The following is a 15,333-nucleotide window of genomic DNA, read 5'->3' as shown; positions in this document are numbered from 1 at the left end:
AACAATTTTATAGAAACACATAAAAACAAGGCTTAGAGTGCCGAGACTCAAGAATACTAACTCTGTTAAATCTCTTGGCTTGGAACGTATGTCCATTTGCACAATATAGTTTTCGCCACCGTCTTGCTCCGCGACGATAGATCGACTCTGAAAGAAAAGGTTTGACACAAAAATGCATATTAATTATGCTTTTTTTTTTTCGCTCAACACAGATGATGCAGAATGCAGTCTGATACCAAGCTATATGTTTAACTACTACACAACAGCTACTATGGAGTATGCAGACTGTCCAGCAGAGAACACATTCGGAGTTGCATGTATTTAACTGTTTAGTTTCAGACAGACATAGAAATTAAAGGGGTTGTCTTGCGAAAGCAAGTGGGGTTATACACTTCTGTATGGCCATATTAATGCACTTTGTAATATAAATCGTGCATTAAATATGAGCCATACAGAAGTTATTCACTTACCTTCCCTGCGCTGGCATCCCCGTCTCCATGGCTCCGTCTAACTTCAGCGTCTAATCGCCTGATTAGACGCGCTTGCGCAGAAGGGTCTTCTGCCCTCGGCTCGGTGCGGCAGCAGCGGCGTTCTGGTTCTGCCCCCTTCTACGCATCGCGTAGCTCCGCCCCGTCACGTGTGCCGATTCCAGCCAATCAGGAGGCTGGAATCGGCACACGTCATGGGGTGGAGCTACACGATGACGCGTAGAAGGGGGCGGGGCCAGAACGCCGCTGCTGCCGGGCAGACCCGAAGGCAGAAGACCCTTCTGCGCAAGCGCGTCTAATCGGGCGATTAGACGCTGAAGTTAGACGGAGCCATGGAGACGGGGACGCCAGCGCAGGGAAGGTAAGTGAATAACTTCTGTATGGCTCATATTTAATACACGATGTATATTACAAAGTGCATTAATATGGCCATACAGAAGTGCTGAACCCCACTTGCTTTCGGGAGACAACCCCTTTAATGTCAGGAATGTTTGGTGGTTAAATTAGAGAACTTCTGCCTTCACTGAAAGAAAAAAAAAAAAAAAAAAAAAACACACATTATCAGGTACTGCATTTGTGGCCGAGACCATGAGTAACCAAAAACCAGAGAATGACATCACACCACGTTAGCACACACAGTAGATGACTCACCAGCTTCACATCCTCATGATATAGGAATAAGGTCAACTATGTTGCCCCACCTTAATGACGTTACACTTTGAATGTCATTAGGCTGTGCTACATGGGGCGGAGGCGCTGCATATTTTCTGCCAGAGGTTTGCATGCGTAAAATACACAATACACACCAAAAATATATACCGTAAAGCGATGCATAGTGCAGATTTTAAATCTGCAGCATATCAATTTATGCAGCAGCTGGATGCAGATTTGTTATATATTTTCATATCTTCTCCATTGCATTCAACTGCATGGGGGAGGGGGGAGGATCGCCTCATTTAATACGGCTAACTCACCTGGGGATTTCCATGCAGAAACTGTGAAAATAAGGTCCAATGTCCAGGGGCAGATTTGATTTGTGGCACCTGTGCGAGAGATCTGCAAATCAAGCTACCCATAGGGAGACATGGGCGCCTGCAGAGCAGCTAAAAGCATGCGGATGTGATTTTTTTCCTGGAGTGCGGGTCACACACAGGGAAAGAAATCGCAGCATGTGCCAGTTTTCTGTGGATGCCGTGGGGACGGCTTACATTGAAGTTAATGGAAGCATTCCGACCCACGACACAGCTATAGCTGTCACTGTGGGCGTGCCGCGGATCTGCGGGAAGGCAGGAGATTCAAAGTAGGAAAAAAAAGTCACTGCCCATCCGCCGTGCTGAAGAAAGAAGATCCAGCCGCGACGGAGGAGACTATAATGCTTTATTCATAGTACTGGGCTCCCTAGATGGAGAAGAGAGGCCTTATGGGCCCCCTAAGGCTCCTGGCCCCGGGTGCAACCGCATCCCCTGCATCCTCTATAGTTAGGCCCCTGTTTCACGGACAGCAGAGTAGCCAATTGGGCTGTTTACACACGTTGTCTTTCACATGGGCTAATGGTATGTGGGGGGGGGGGGGGGGGGGGGGGGGGGGGGAAGTTGCAGCATGGTCCTATTCTGCTCCGTATAATTGAGATAAATGCATCCTTTTACTCTTCCACACTAAGGGCTCCTTCAAACGACCGTGTTTGTGCGAGTATTTGCACACCCAAAATCTGCGCGCACAAAACTAAGAATGGAACCCGTGTTTTAGGTGTGCAGAAAAAAAACCTGCTCCATATCTTTCTGTGTATTTGAACACGAAGGGTCCCATAGAAGTCTATGAAAGATGCGCAGAGAGTAGCATGAAACCCTGCTCGGGGAAAAGAACACATCTGCACCTCCATTAGGCTACTTCATCCAACCTTGTTTATGCGCAAATACGTTGTGGTGCATCGAGTAGTTTTGCGTTCACGCTCATGTGAAGGGGCCCTAAATCAACTATTTTGCTCTGTAAACGGCACAAGGACCCATTATAACCAATTACGCTACACATGAGTATTTTTTCACTGATGGTCTGTGTGAAAAACCTCACAGCATGTCCTGTTTAGTTCCGTGTCATGGACAAAATCAGGTATGCAATGCCTACAGGTGTCGGGCAGCTTACAGATGTGGTTGTCCCTGCGCTGTCTGATACGAGTTGTACCTGAGCGTCTCGGGGGTAACAGAAAGGGCCATTAGGCCTGTTTCACATGGGCTACAAAATCGCATGACCTTGTAGCGATGCAACTATTAGAAAGCATGGGCTTCACATGCATGCGTTTTGTAGGGATGTCGCATCGCTACAAAGTTGTGGGTTTTTTTTTTTTTGGTAGCCCGTGTGAAACAGGCCAAAGGCCTCGTGTCTATTTCCAGCACGGATTCCTTTGCCGAATCCCGCAGTGGAATCTGTGCGTGCCCACAGCTATGGACAGAAAAATACAGTTTCTTACCTGCCCAGAAGTGGCGCAGGTCTCCTCCGTCGCGGCTGGATCTTCTTTCTTCAGCACGGCGGATGGGCAGTGACTTTTTTTTTCCTACTTTGAATCTCCTGCCTTCCCGCAGATCCGCGGCACGCCCACAGTGACAGCTATAGCTGTGCCGTGGGTCGGAATGCTTCCATTAACTTCAATGTAAGCCGTCCCCACGGCATCCACAGAAAACTGGCACATGCTGCGATTTCTTTCCCTGTGTGTGGCCCGCACTCCAGGAAAAAAATCACATCCGCATGCTTTTAGCTGCTCTGCGGGCGCCCATGTCTCCCTATGGGTAGCTTGATTTGCAGATCTCTCGCACAGGTGCCACAAATCAAATCTGCCCCTGGACATTGGACCTTATTTTCACAGTTTCTGCATGGAAATCCCCAGGTGAGTTAGCCGTATTAAATGAGGCGATTCAGCAAAGGAATCTGTGCTGGAAATAGACACGAGGCCTTTGGCCTGTTTCACACGGGCTACCAAAAAAAACAAAAAAAAACCCCCACAACTTTGTAGCGATGCGACATCCCTACAAAACGCATGCATGTGAAGCCCATGCTTTCTAATAGTTGCATCGCTACAAGGTCATGCGATTTTGTAGCCCATGTGAAACAGGCCTAATGGCCCTTTCTGTTACCCCCGAGACGCTCAGGTACAACTCGTATCAGACAGCGCAGGGACAACCACATCTGTAAGCTGCCCGACACCTGTAGGCATTGCACACCTGATTTTGTCCATGACACGGAACTAAACAGGACATGCTGTGAGGTTTTTCACACAGGCCATCAGTGAAAAAATACTCATGTGTAGCGTAATTGGTTATAATGGGTCCTTGTGCCGTTTACAGAGCAAAATAGTTGATTTAGGGCCCCTTCACCTGAGCGTGAACGCAAAACTACTCGATGCACCACAACGTATTTGCGCATAAACAAGGTTGGATGAAGTAGCCTAATGGAGGTGCAGATGTGTTCTTTTCCCCGAGCAGGGTTTCATGCTACTCTTTGCGCATCTTTCATAGACTTCTATGGGACCCTTCGTGTTCAAATACACAGAAAGATATGGAGCAGGTTTTTTTTCTGCACACCTAAAACACGGGTTCCATTCTTAGTTTTGTGCGCGCAGATTTTGGGTGTGCAAATACTCGCACAAACACGGTCGTTTGAAGGAGCCCTTAGTGTGGAAGAGTAAAAGGATGCATTTATCTCAATTATACGGAGCAGAATAGGACCATGCTGCAACTTTTTTTCCCCCACACATACCATTAGCCCATGTGAAAGACAACGTGTGTAAACAGCCCAATTGGCTACTCTGCTGTCCGTGAAACAGGGGCCTAACTATAGAGGATGCAGGGGATGCGGTTGCACCTGGGCCCAGGAGCCTTAGGGGGCCCATAAGGCCTCTCTTCTCCATATAGGGAACCCAGTACTATGAGTAAAGCATTATAGTTGGGGGCCGTGTTACAAGTTTTGCATCGGGGCCCGGGAGCTTCAAGTTACGCCTCTGTCGTGAAGTGAATACAATGAGAAATTGTGAATTCAGAATTTCTTTGAGCTGCAGTAGGTTAGAACATATAGATCAAGGCCACTGTGGTCAAGGTGTTCTTGTGAGGCTGCTTATTCGGTTTTTCAAATATGCATAAAAATCACATTAAATCTACTTACTGTCCTCACCGGTGCAGGGCATTCCAGGCCTCTCAGGTGTACAAGGAAAGACTAAAAAATAAATAATAAGACATTAATCCTTTCATGACCACAGAAAATTGATGCACCTGTGTTCAGGCCACATTCTGCCGTTCCAGTAGCCCCACTTTAAAAATAAATATACCGGTATAACTTTTTCAGGTGTCATTTTTACATGAGTGCTTGTTTTTTGCAGAACGACTTGTATTTTTTTTAAAGTACCATTTAACGTACCATATAAATGTATTGAAGTGGGGTATAGTTGAGCTAACCCATAATTGCACCACTTAAATTTTTTATTTATTTATTTTTTTTTAGGAGGAAGAGAGGTTACTGCATTTACGGTGCAGTAAAGGTGATACGTTGTCTTTGTTATGTGGGTTAGTACAACTACAAAGATACCGAATCAATAGTTTTTTTGTGTTTTGTGCGTTTTTTTTTGTATACACTATTACTTAGAAAATAGTATTTTATGATTTAAAAAAAATTGCTTTTGGCCATTTTTGACCCCCACAGCATTTTTATTTTTCCCTATCAATAAGGTCACGTTAGGGGTTCTTGTTTGCAGGGCGGTCTGTAATTTAGGGCTCCTGTCCATGAGCGATTGTGCATTGCGTTACTCGCATCGATAATCCGGCCGCGGGTATTGCAGTGCACGCTTTCCATAGCGTTGATATTGAAAGCGCAGCTTCCTGTCCACGAGCGGAGAATCATAGTGATTCTCCGCCCGCGGGACTCAAATGGCGGCATGCCACGATTCTCTGTGGTAAGCCTGTTAGATATTCTGCCGCAGGGGAGAGAACTGTCAGTTCTCTGCGGTGAGCCTATCGCTAGTGATATTCCGTCTCGCCCCTAGCCTGGGGGCCCAAGTATTGGTCCCATATTTGGGAACATATGGCTTTGATAGCTTTTTATTCAATTTTTTCTTTGAGTTGGAGTGACTAAAGAAAATATGCCCCTGCACATTTTTTTTCTGATGCAATTAATCATGCGGGATCAATAATGTGATATTTTAACTAACTAGACTTACGGATGTAGCAATACTAATTTTTAGGCTTTTTTTTTTTTACTTATTATATGCGACTGCGAAAAGAGTTTATTACTTTTTTTACTCTTATTTTTAGAATGATAAAATCTTTAATCTTTTATTTTCTTTTTACTTCTTTTTATTAGTCCCCAGAGAAGACTTGTATTTGCGATTGTTTGATCGTCTACACAGTATGATGCAATACTATGGAACTGAATTATACTGTATTCTAACAGGCTGCCTATTAGACGTGCCACAAGGTAATAGGCAAACTGTCATGGCAGCCATGGGTCTCTTCAGAAGTCCCCAAGACTACCTCTATACCCAAACAGCTCCCCTGAGATCATATTGAGATTGGTGTGGGGGACATTTAAATCCTGATTGGGCCATTTAAATGCCGCTGTCAGAAGTGAGTTCTCTCTGATTGCGTCTGTTGCGGGTGGGTGTCTGTAGATAGACAATACTTGCAGTGTATGGAGCGAGTTCAGCTCTCGGGCTCACTCCATATACAGCATGTCCTGTGGATAGCTATTTCCTAGCTGCATGGGGTATGTGCAATTCTGACATTGTCATGTGTCACAAAGGGGTTTAACGACCAGGAAAGGTGATTGATTGGGGTGTCACCAATCCATTCCAAGTCCACAGCACTGATGAAGATGGTCCAGGGATGGAGAACGGTGTTCCCCCTATCTGGGTGGGGCTTCCAGCAGTGAGAACTAAAGTGATCTAGTAGTGATTAGCTATCCCGCAGACAGGTAATAATTGTATCTGGTCAGAATACCCCCTTAATAATGCCGAGCCATGTACACTATACCTTTTTTCAGTTGATAATTATGTTTTGATTTTTACTTCATCAATTATGGTAATCTGTGCCACAATTAATTGACTTTTTAATTAAAACTAAGTGTGCGCATTATGAATAGCTATCAATAATGCAGCCACGGACAAATAACAGCTTACTCTATTGATTAATGTGACTCCACAGAATGTATTGTCTCACCGTGAATTAGCAGCTCAGAATCCTTATTTAGTTCATACAAGCGGAAAGCTTCTTCTAGCTCAAGCTGTGAGGACACGGTGCATGGATCCCCTGGTAAAGAAGGAGGCAAGGAGGAGGTATTAAGACAAGTGATGTATGAAAGCTGAGAACAAGGTCCGTGTCATTTCACTAACAGTAACACTGTATGCATATAAATATCTAGGCCATTAAGTCAGGCACGTTGAATACTGGTCCAAGGGGTTTGCAGGTCAGTGAGTAATTCTGGAGAATTGTGATGTTTCTGTGTTATTCCTCTTGCAGATGTATGAATAAATAGACAATAGGGTGTCACCATTCCCTTGACTAAATGATGTGTCCGTACCCAGTCTGATACTGTCTGCAAGGTTTAGACATCATAAGGCCAAGTAGGAACATTGACAAGGCGAATAGCAACACCTACTTGTCAACAGGGGAATGGCACAATGGGAGCTCTAAGAAAAGACGCTTAGTTCTTCCAAGGGGGAAAAAAGTATGTACTAAAAAATTTGTCAGGATAGCAGATAGGACCCCCTTAAGAGCTCCTCCATGTGTCGTACAAAGAGTACCAAAAAATAAAAATAAAAAAACATCCTATAATCATGTCAAGTTTTTTTCATGGCCATGGGTACCCTTCAACCATAAGTTAAGCGAAATATTTTATTTAGCAGAAACTGATGCCATACACAACTATTTAGGGTTAAAGCACAATAGTAAGGGCTCCTACCCATTAGCGTTTTATTTTTTTAACGCTGCGATATTGCTGCATTTGTAAATGTTAAAAATCGCAAGTTGTGCTTAGCGATTCTTCTGCGATGAGATTTTTAACATTAGAAAGTCCCATTGACATTTGCATTTAAACTCACCTTTAGATGGCTTTCACACGGCCGTGAAAAATCGCACAAGATTTGTGCGTTCTTTTCAATAATTTTTATTGTTTTTTTTTTTTAACTATATAAACAAAAAATAACAGAAAGTTGACACATTTGTTGCGTTCAAACGCACTTACCGTGACAAAGATTTGCGCGTTCTAAGACGCATGAATACAAAGCCCATAATTTTTCCTGCATCGCCGTGCGAGAAAAAAAAAAAATAGCATGTCCTCTGTGTAGGCGTTCTCGCAGAACGCATCGCCCATTCTTTTTCATGGGCCTGGAAAATCCATCGTAGGGTGTGCGATGTGCACTCCAGGTTTCCCATTGAAAGCAATGGGAAAAACACTTGCCGATCACAACTGTACTGAAGTGATGGGGGGAGTTTTTGACACAAAACCCTGGCATCCACGGGCACATCACATGTGCACAGTATGCAGGACAGCGCTCCGATGCCCGACTTCTCTCCTGCATGTTGTTAGAAAAAGGTGTCAGACTTCGCCTGACATGGGAGCTATGCAGGGAAATCTCAATGCCGGAAGAGGTCCGACACTGGATTGGAAAGGGTTAAAGTTAGCAGGTGATGCTAACTGTTAACGGTACACAGAACACCATGCCAGGAATTGCACATGACTAAAACCCAACCCTCATGCCTCATCTTATGCTTCACTAGCACTGTCTATAGTTAACGGCATAGGTAGGGCTTTATGGAGTTGCAGAGTGTGGAGGAAAATCTGACACATCCACTTTTAAAACCTTGATAGCTGGTACAGAAGCCGGGGGCAGCTTGTGTAATCACGGTGAGTACAGTGCAAATGAACAGAACACAGTGTCTTGTTTCTTGTTACCTCCGAAATACAATTAGAAAAAAAAAAAAAAATAGGCAGCGGAGTGACTAAAGCAGTTACAAAAGGCTGAAAAAGAAACAGATACATAAGAGCACAGCAGCAGGACTGCAACGTAAAGAAGACTTCCATCATGGAACTATCACCTTTGTTTAATACGACTTTTAAACAGAGAATTTTAACCATCCCCTTAAAGTCTTCAGATTGGCCCATTTACAGAAGACCTTTTTAAAAGGCACGTATTATATCATATATATGTACCCCATATATCAGGGCGCAGAACACAGCTACAAGGACTTATACAAATCTGGGCCACAGGCAAACATCTAGCCAGGACTGTTTCAATGGCACTAGATGAGGCTACATCTATTAGTAGTGGGGAAGAAAAGGGTGATATAAAAAGTATAGCGAGATTCTCACATCCTTATTATTATAGGATATAACCAAGAGACAGGAAAATAATTTAAGCACTCCCCATACCCACTGCTACAAGAGCAGCAAACTCTGGAAATGCTGAAAGGATCTATGAATATCATGCATAGATAACAGAAGACGACAGAAGCTCCTGGAGAGATACCATCATCATGTCACTCATACCCTGTACACTTATTCTAGACTTCCACAGTCAATCTACAAGGACAGAATAGATTTGCCTCTCCATTGAACCCCATTACATGGTAAGTACATATACTTCTATGCATTACCATATTTTTTGGACTATAATATGCACCCAGGTTTAGACAACAGAAAATAGGATAAATATATTTCATACTAATTAAAACTTCGCTGGTGGGCTACAGCAACCCCACCAGAAAGTACTTTATGTTGACTCCATAGCTCTAGCTCAGCTACTGTTTATCGGAGACTCTGACTCTTGACCTCTCCCGCCTTCACTGCGTGTCCTGTATGCAATGCTAATGCCGGAGGGGATGTCAAGAGTCGTAGGTCACAGTCTCTGATAATTAGAGGCTGGATCAGAGCTACTGAATGAAGTACTTCCTGGTGGAGTTGGTGGTTCTAATGATCAGGTAGAGCACAAAAGCGCTGTACCTGATTATTATGGAACTGGTCAGAGGGGTCTGGTGCTGCTGGACCCTCCTGACATCAGACCAATAGTCGCCCACATGTTTTAGCAAAAAAATTCTTCTTTCTTAGGCCTCCTGCACACAGGCGGAAATTCTGCAGCGGGATTTCCCACAGAATTTCCACCCGTGCCCGCTGCTATAGGTTTGCATTACATAATGCAATCTTATGCACACAGCTGCGATTTGGCTGCGTGAAAACACGCGTGGGGAAAACGAATCGCGGCATATTCTATTTCTGTGCTAGTCTTGCAGAGGCCCGCACAAAAACCGTTACTAGTGATGCGCTGGCTGGGCAGCTCACCTGCTCCCAGCTCACACAGGAGCAGGTGAGCCGCAGTGGTCACGGAAGGGGCAAGGATTTGGATCCCACTGCAAGAATTCTCGCAGTCGGATCCAACCCGGCCTTACTAAAAAGTACATCTTTTACACTGAAAAAAAAAAAAAGAAACACCAAGTTGGGCTTGTCTGCCATTACCTTCTTCATCAATCCACTTCATTGTGAAGAGTTGCTCGTTGTCAAAGGCGCACATATCCTTCACCTCACTACAAAGCCCATCAAAGGTAATACTGGGGTCAAAATGGGTAATCATGATGTCCCTGTGGAAAAAAAAGAAGCCGATTTTAGCTGAGTCGGTAAAACAATCCACAAATACAACCATTAAGTCAAAAAAGAAGCTCCATCCTTTTGTAGGTTTGTAAATTTATAAGTAATCCACACAGACCTTTAACCCTTTCCAGTCCAATTTGTATCCTGGTTTTCCTAGGGGGCTTACTCTTTTTCTGCTGTTATAGAACGGTGCTATATGCTGCCTAAAGCCAGTACTGCATGAGGTGACACGTTGGATAGGCTCTGACAGCAGAGAGGCTGGCAATATACAGTAAGAGGACCCCGATGGACGTCTTCCAACATCAGAGCTGCACAGCCTTAAATCATAATGTCTTCAGGAGGTCAGAGTGGATTGGAAAGGGTTAAAGGGCCAAACTCCTAGGGAGTACCTCACATTAAAGGTCTAGACTCACAGGAGCTGGGTGCCGAGTCCAGCGATATACCTCATGGTTACCTGCCTAGTCTTTCCCCTACTGTTCACGTCAAAGCTGCCATCTCTTATAAAAAGAGTGCACTATCTATGCATGCGCTAGTAAATACAGAACTAGCCCTTTTTATTACAAGCATGCACATAAGTAGTCTTCTATATACAACAAGCGGTGGCTTTGTGGGTGGACAGCAAGGAACAGTGAGAGGAGAGTATGACAATGACATTCCCCGACTCTGCAGCCCATCTCTAAACTTTAGTTTCTGGGTCTCATAGGTGCCGACAGTCTCAAACTATTGCTGACAACATGCATATGTTAAAATGGACACACCCCCTCTCGGGTGACTACACGGGTAGAAGGAGACTTGTATAGTAAACCACCTGCTACTGTTCAAGTTGCTAAAAAAAACAAATAAAAAAAAAAAAAAACACAAAAACAGGTTTAAATCAAGTTTACAAATAATGGTACAATGTTGAAGACATAAGAAAAAAAAAAAACTTTAGACTCAACAAGGCAAAGAAGGTATCTATGAACTCAAACTGGCCATATACAAGACCTTAGCTGACCGACTGATGTCCAGCTACATTGCATCTGACTACAGCATATTGATGTATTTAGTGACAAATAGGCTGGTTTAAACTGGACGAACGAGAAGTACATGATTGAGATTAGTCGTTCAGTTCCTGGCTAGGTTTAAACTAAAATGATCGGGCAGTTTTACTCCTCTGAACGATAGTCGTTGCGTGTAAAGCTGCGTAAGACCTGTATACATTTAGCTTATCTGCTACGCTGGAGGAACCTTGCTAATCCCCGGATACACAGCAGTAAATGAGAAACTGAGTGTGGGAAAGGGAAAGATTACACTTAGCTAGTTTTAATACATTTGTAGGAGATTAAAGTACAATGACAAGCCTGTAATATAGCAACCAAAATCTCTGCATTTACACGGCGAGGACACTTGTAGACCGCTCTTTGGTCAGCTTAAAAGAGCTTCCTTTACACGATTAAAAATATAACCCCCCCATCCCCAAACATTAAACATCCATCAGTTCGGAAAGCGTGTTGTGCACATATTCAGGTTCAGCGCACATCTGTTCTGTGCCAAAAAACAGATTAAAGGCCACTCTTACACAAACGCTTTTTACCGCGGCATTTCGAACGCTGCACTAATCACTCCCATTGTTTTAATTGGTTCCTCGCAGATGTGCACTCTAATGCGGTGTATTCTAACACCGCGATTTTCGAGCATTGTCCACTCTATTTTACTGCACCTCATCACCCATCACAATGATGGGGTGCATTAAAAACCGCAGCTGGATGCAGAAGCCTGCGTCCAAAAATGGCGGTAAAACACTACAATCAAAATCATGGCATATTGCCAACGCTATGTGGGAGTAGCCTTACAAACAAATTCTTCTTGCTGTATAGAAAAAAAAAAAAAAGATATTAAATCATGACCCTCATTCCCTGTTCCCAACAGTAGCACAATCTAATTCCCTATCCCTCAGGCATGCAGGGCCGGTTTCATATGAAGCAAACCTGTCTTATGTTTTAGAGTATGAGGGTGGTCATGGTCAATGACCACAACCAGCAGCTCCTCCTGCATACCTTGTTCTCCGGTCCTCGACCACCCCCCACGCCTGGCACTACTGTCAGTAACATGCATGCGGTCCACCTCTTAAAACGGCTTGTAAGCATGCTCAGCTTTTCCATCCCTGGCCAAGCCAGTCAGCTCCTTGGTTATTTAAGACACTCTCCCCTACAGCTTGGTGCCTGAGCAATAGGTTCCATATGATTCTGCAAAGGTGCTTTAGTATTTTGACTGAATCCTGGTTTGGCCCATGCCTGTTTTAGCCAGCTTTCCCATCTTCTCCTATCCTGACCTCTGCTTGCAGTTGGACCACTTATTTCTATCTGATGCCTGCCCTGCTGTTAAGCAAGAACTCTATATGTTCTGACCTTGACTTGGTATATCGACCATGTCTTTGCCTGACCTTCCGGTACGATGCTATGGTGCTTGTGGCAATAGCCTGGGGTTCCTGGCAGCTAATGACCAGTTCCCAATTGGAAGAATTAAAGGGTGAAAACCAGGGGGTCGCATAGGTGCTGCCTCAGGAGTAGCCCTAAGGTAAATCAGTCTGTGGCATGTGGATCCAGAGCTGCTGTTTTGGAGAACACTCAAATACGGTAAGAACACACATATAGGATGGCAGTTTGAGTTTATAAACTAGAAGTTAACCAATTTTAGAAATAAACCTTTAAAGATTGTAATTTGGAAATTAGACAGTAATTACTGACCAGTTGGTGACCCATGGGAGCTGGGAATGCATACTTCATTAGCAATCTGCCATCCTCCCTCAAACAGGCCATTACTTTCATAGTTTTAAAAAATTCTTCTCCAGTCATTGTAGTACGTCTTCATGCTTATTCACATTTGTGCCGGAGGTTTTGTTCTGAGCCACCATCAGATTTCCATTAATCCAGGAAGAAATAGCGTCACATGCAAGTGCGATTTTATCCAGCAAAATGGTGAAGAACTTAAACAGACGCTAGACAGACCCTATGAAAATCAATGAGTGCCGTTGGGTTCAGTCATAAGATGGATCTATTCTGGCCAGGGATACTCATGTTGTAATCAGTCTGGATTTTGGAACTTAAAAAGACTGTCCAGTTGTAAACTATTGATGGCCCATCTGCAAGAGAGGGAATCAATAGTAAATCAGCAGGGGTTTGTGGTCCAGAATCCCCACCGATTAGCTGCTCACCAGGCCGCTGCACTTGTACACTGAGCTAATTTCTGCAGGAAGCAGACAGCTCCGTTCCCACTGGAGTTGACAGGCTTGGTATTGCAGGCAAAGTTCCCACTGAAATAAATGTGAACTTTGCCTCCAATACCAAGCTTGACCACTGCAGTGAGAACAGAGCTGTTTGCTTCGTGCAGAAATAAGATCTGTGCACAAGTACAGTGGACCAACAGCCAGCTGATTAGCGGGGATCCCAGGTGGCAGACCTCAATCAATATACTAATGATGGCTTGTCCTAATAAGCCATCACTAGTTTACATCCCCTTTCAAAAGGGTGCTCTTAATTAGCCTCACCTAGATAGAAATACATCACAGCATTAGAAGTCCTTTTTCCTGGTGGCAAGCAACATTTATCTTTTAACTATGGAAGACCAGGAAAGTAAAGGCCCTTTTACATGTAACGATTATCGCTCAAAATTCATTCAAACAACCGTAACTGGGAGATAATCGTTACATGCAAGCGTGGGCATTATGCACTTTTCGTCTGAACGATAATTTTAAGGTGAACAGAAAATCCATCCTTCAGCCGCAGAGAGATAAAGTGTGTCTCAATAGACCGCATGCTGTGTTCTGCATGGGAGTTATGAGATTACATTGTAACCTGCAGGCAGCAGTTATGAGAACAATGCAGCCTGGTGCACAACTGGACATGTGATTAATCACATGCTGGGCTCTGCAAACAGCCCATGGAGGCCCTTTTACATGCAAATGAAGATAAGTGTTAATGGCCATTAACACTTTATGTAAAAAGATCGCTAAATCTTTCAATCGCTAGAAAGACTATCTTTGCGTGTAAATGGGCCTGGTCATGAAGATGATGGACTGTTGCCAGAAGGCTTTTAAGGATTTGTGAGGATAGCAAATCACCAGGACAGGGACAGACTGTCAGAGCCCAAACTACACTGGCAGACAATTTACAAGCTCCCTGTTACAAATAACCCTCTTGGTCTAGCATGCAGGATTTAACACCCTTAAAGGGCTATACCCATCTCAAGACATTTTTGGTATATGCGCAGGATCTACTTTAAAATATCTTGACAGATGCGGGTTCCAGAGATAAGAAACCCTCCTAACTCCCTTTCGCTGGCTAGGTTCTAAGAGTTTGCCATGTTTTACAGAAACAGCCAAGCACCCCATGCTACACCGCTTATAGAACGCCCATGGAGTTTCCTTTTTGTTAATATACGGGCATGCAGTTTTTGCGAGCAGTTTTTGAGTGGCTTTTTATACATTTTTTTGCATGCATATTTTTCGATAATTATCAGTCCATCTGAATGTGTAAAAGATCATCTGATGGACGAAATCGGCATAAAATGCTCGTTGGTCAGCTGTAGCTCTCCCTAGGTGAACAGGGAGGTGTGCAGTCAACACAAGACCGCTTTCTGGGGAAGCCCGATCATTAACAGTTGTTTGTCCCCATAGAGCCGATCTTCTGCCCTGCGTGAACAGATGAGCGAGGATCAGCATGCTTTGCTGTTTAGCACTTGTTACAGCGAGCCAATTTTTGGTCTGTGTAATAGCTTGCCTTTTACTTTACTGAAGGGATTAATGTGAGTCCTGTACATCTTTGGTGTAAGGTGCCTAATCACACAGCCATATGGCACAGTCCAGGACATCCAATTACAGCAGCTCCCCAGGAAATCAGCCATGGGGCAGCGCCAGCACAGCATGCTTTGACAAGTCTGTTTATTCTCTCCCACCAGTTTCTTTTGAACTTTTCCATTTTCCCCCTTTCCTTAATTATTTTTGCTTGGAAAGACAGATACTTGTAGACATGGTTTTGCATTTTAAAATAAATGAGAGCAGTCATCAGTGATCTCTGTTGGCCCAGACATCGCAGCAGTCCTCATAACCATTAAGTACAAGGGACATATATATGTGTTCAGCTGCAAAGTCCTTTGTAGGATATATACAATGTACCTTGCAGTTGCATAGACTGAAGCGCTGATCCAGCGGTGAAGTCTGCCTGTGCATACAATCTGCACGAGCACCAGC

General features: G+C 44.0%; 1 protein-coding gene across 1 annotated transcript in view; it reads right to left on the bottom strand.

Annotated features, from left to right (window-relative positions):
• Positions 1–15,333, bottom strand: part of PRKCI (protein kinase C iota) — an 88,153-nt gene that overhangs the window by 47,815 nt on the left and 25,005 nt on the right. The window contains exons 2-5 of the mRNA XM_066601017.1: positions 9,975–10,096; positions 6,683–6,772; positions 4,638–4,688; positions 62–147 (exon numbers count right to left, since the gene is read on the bottom strand). Coding sequence (XP_066457114.1) covers positions 62–147; positions 4,638–4,688; positions 6,683–6,772; positions 9,975–10,096 — 349 coding nt within the window. The remainder of the gene's footprint in view (positions 1–61; positions 148–4,637; positions 4,689–6,682; positions 6,773–9,974; positions 10,097–15,333) is intronic.

This window comes from Eleutherodactylus coqui, chromosome 1 (genome assembly GCF_035609145.1).
Source record: "Eleutherodactylus coqui strain aEleCoq1 chromosome 1, aEleCoq1.hap1, whole genome shotgun sequence".
NCBI classification, from domain to species: Eukaryota; Metazoa; Chordata; class Amphibia; order Anura; family Eleutherodactylidae; genus Eleutherodactylus; species Eleutherodactylus coqui.
The sequence above is the reverse complement of the archived record's forward strand: the minus strand, read 5'-3'. Positions and strand labels throughout refer to the sequence as shown.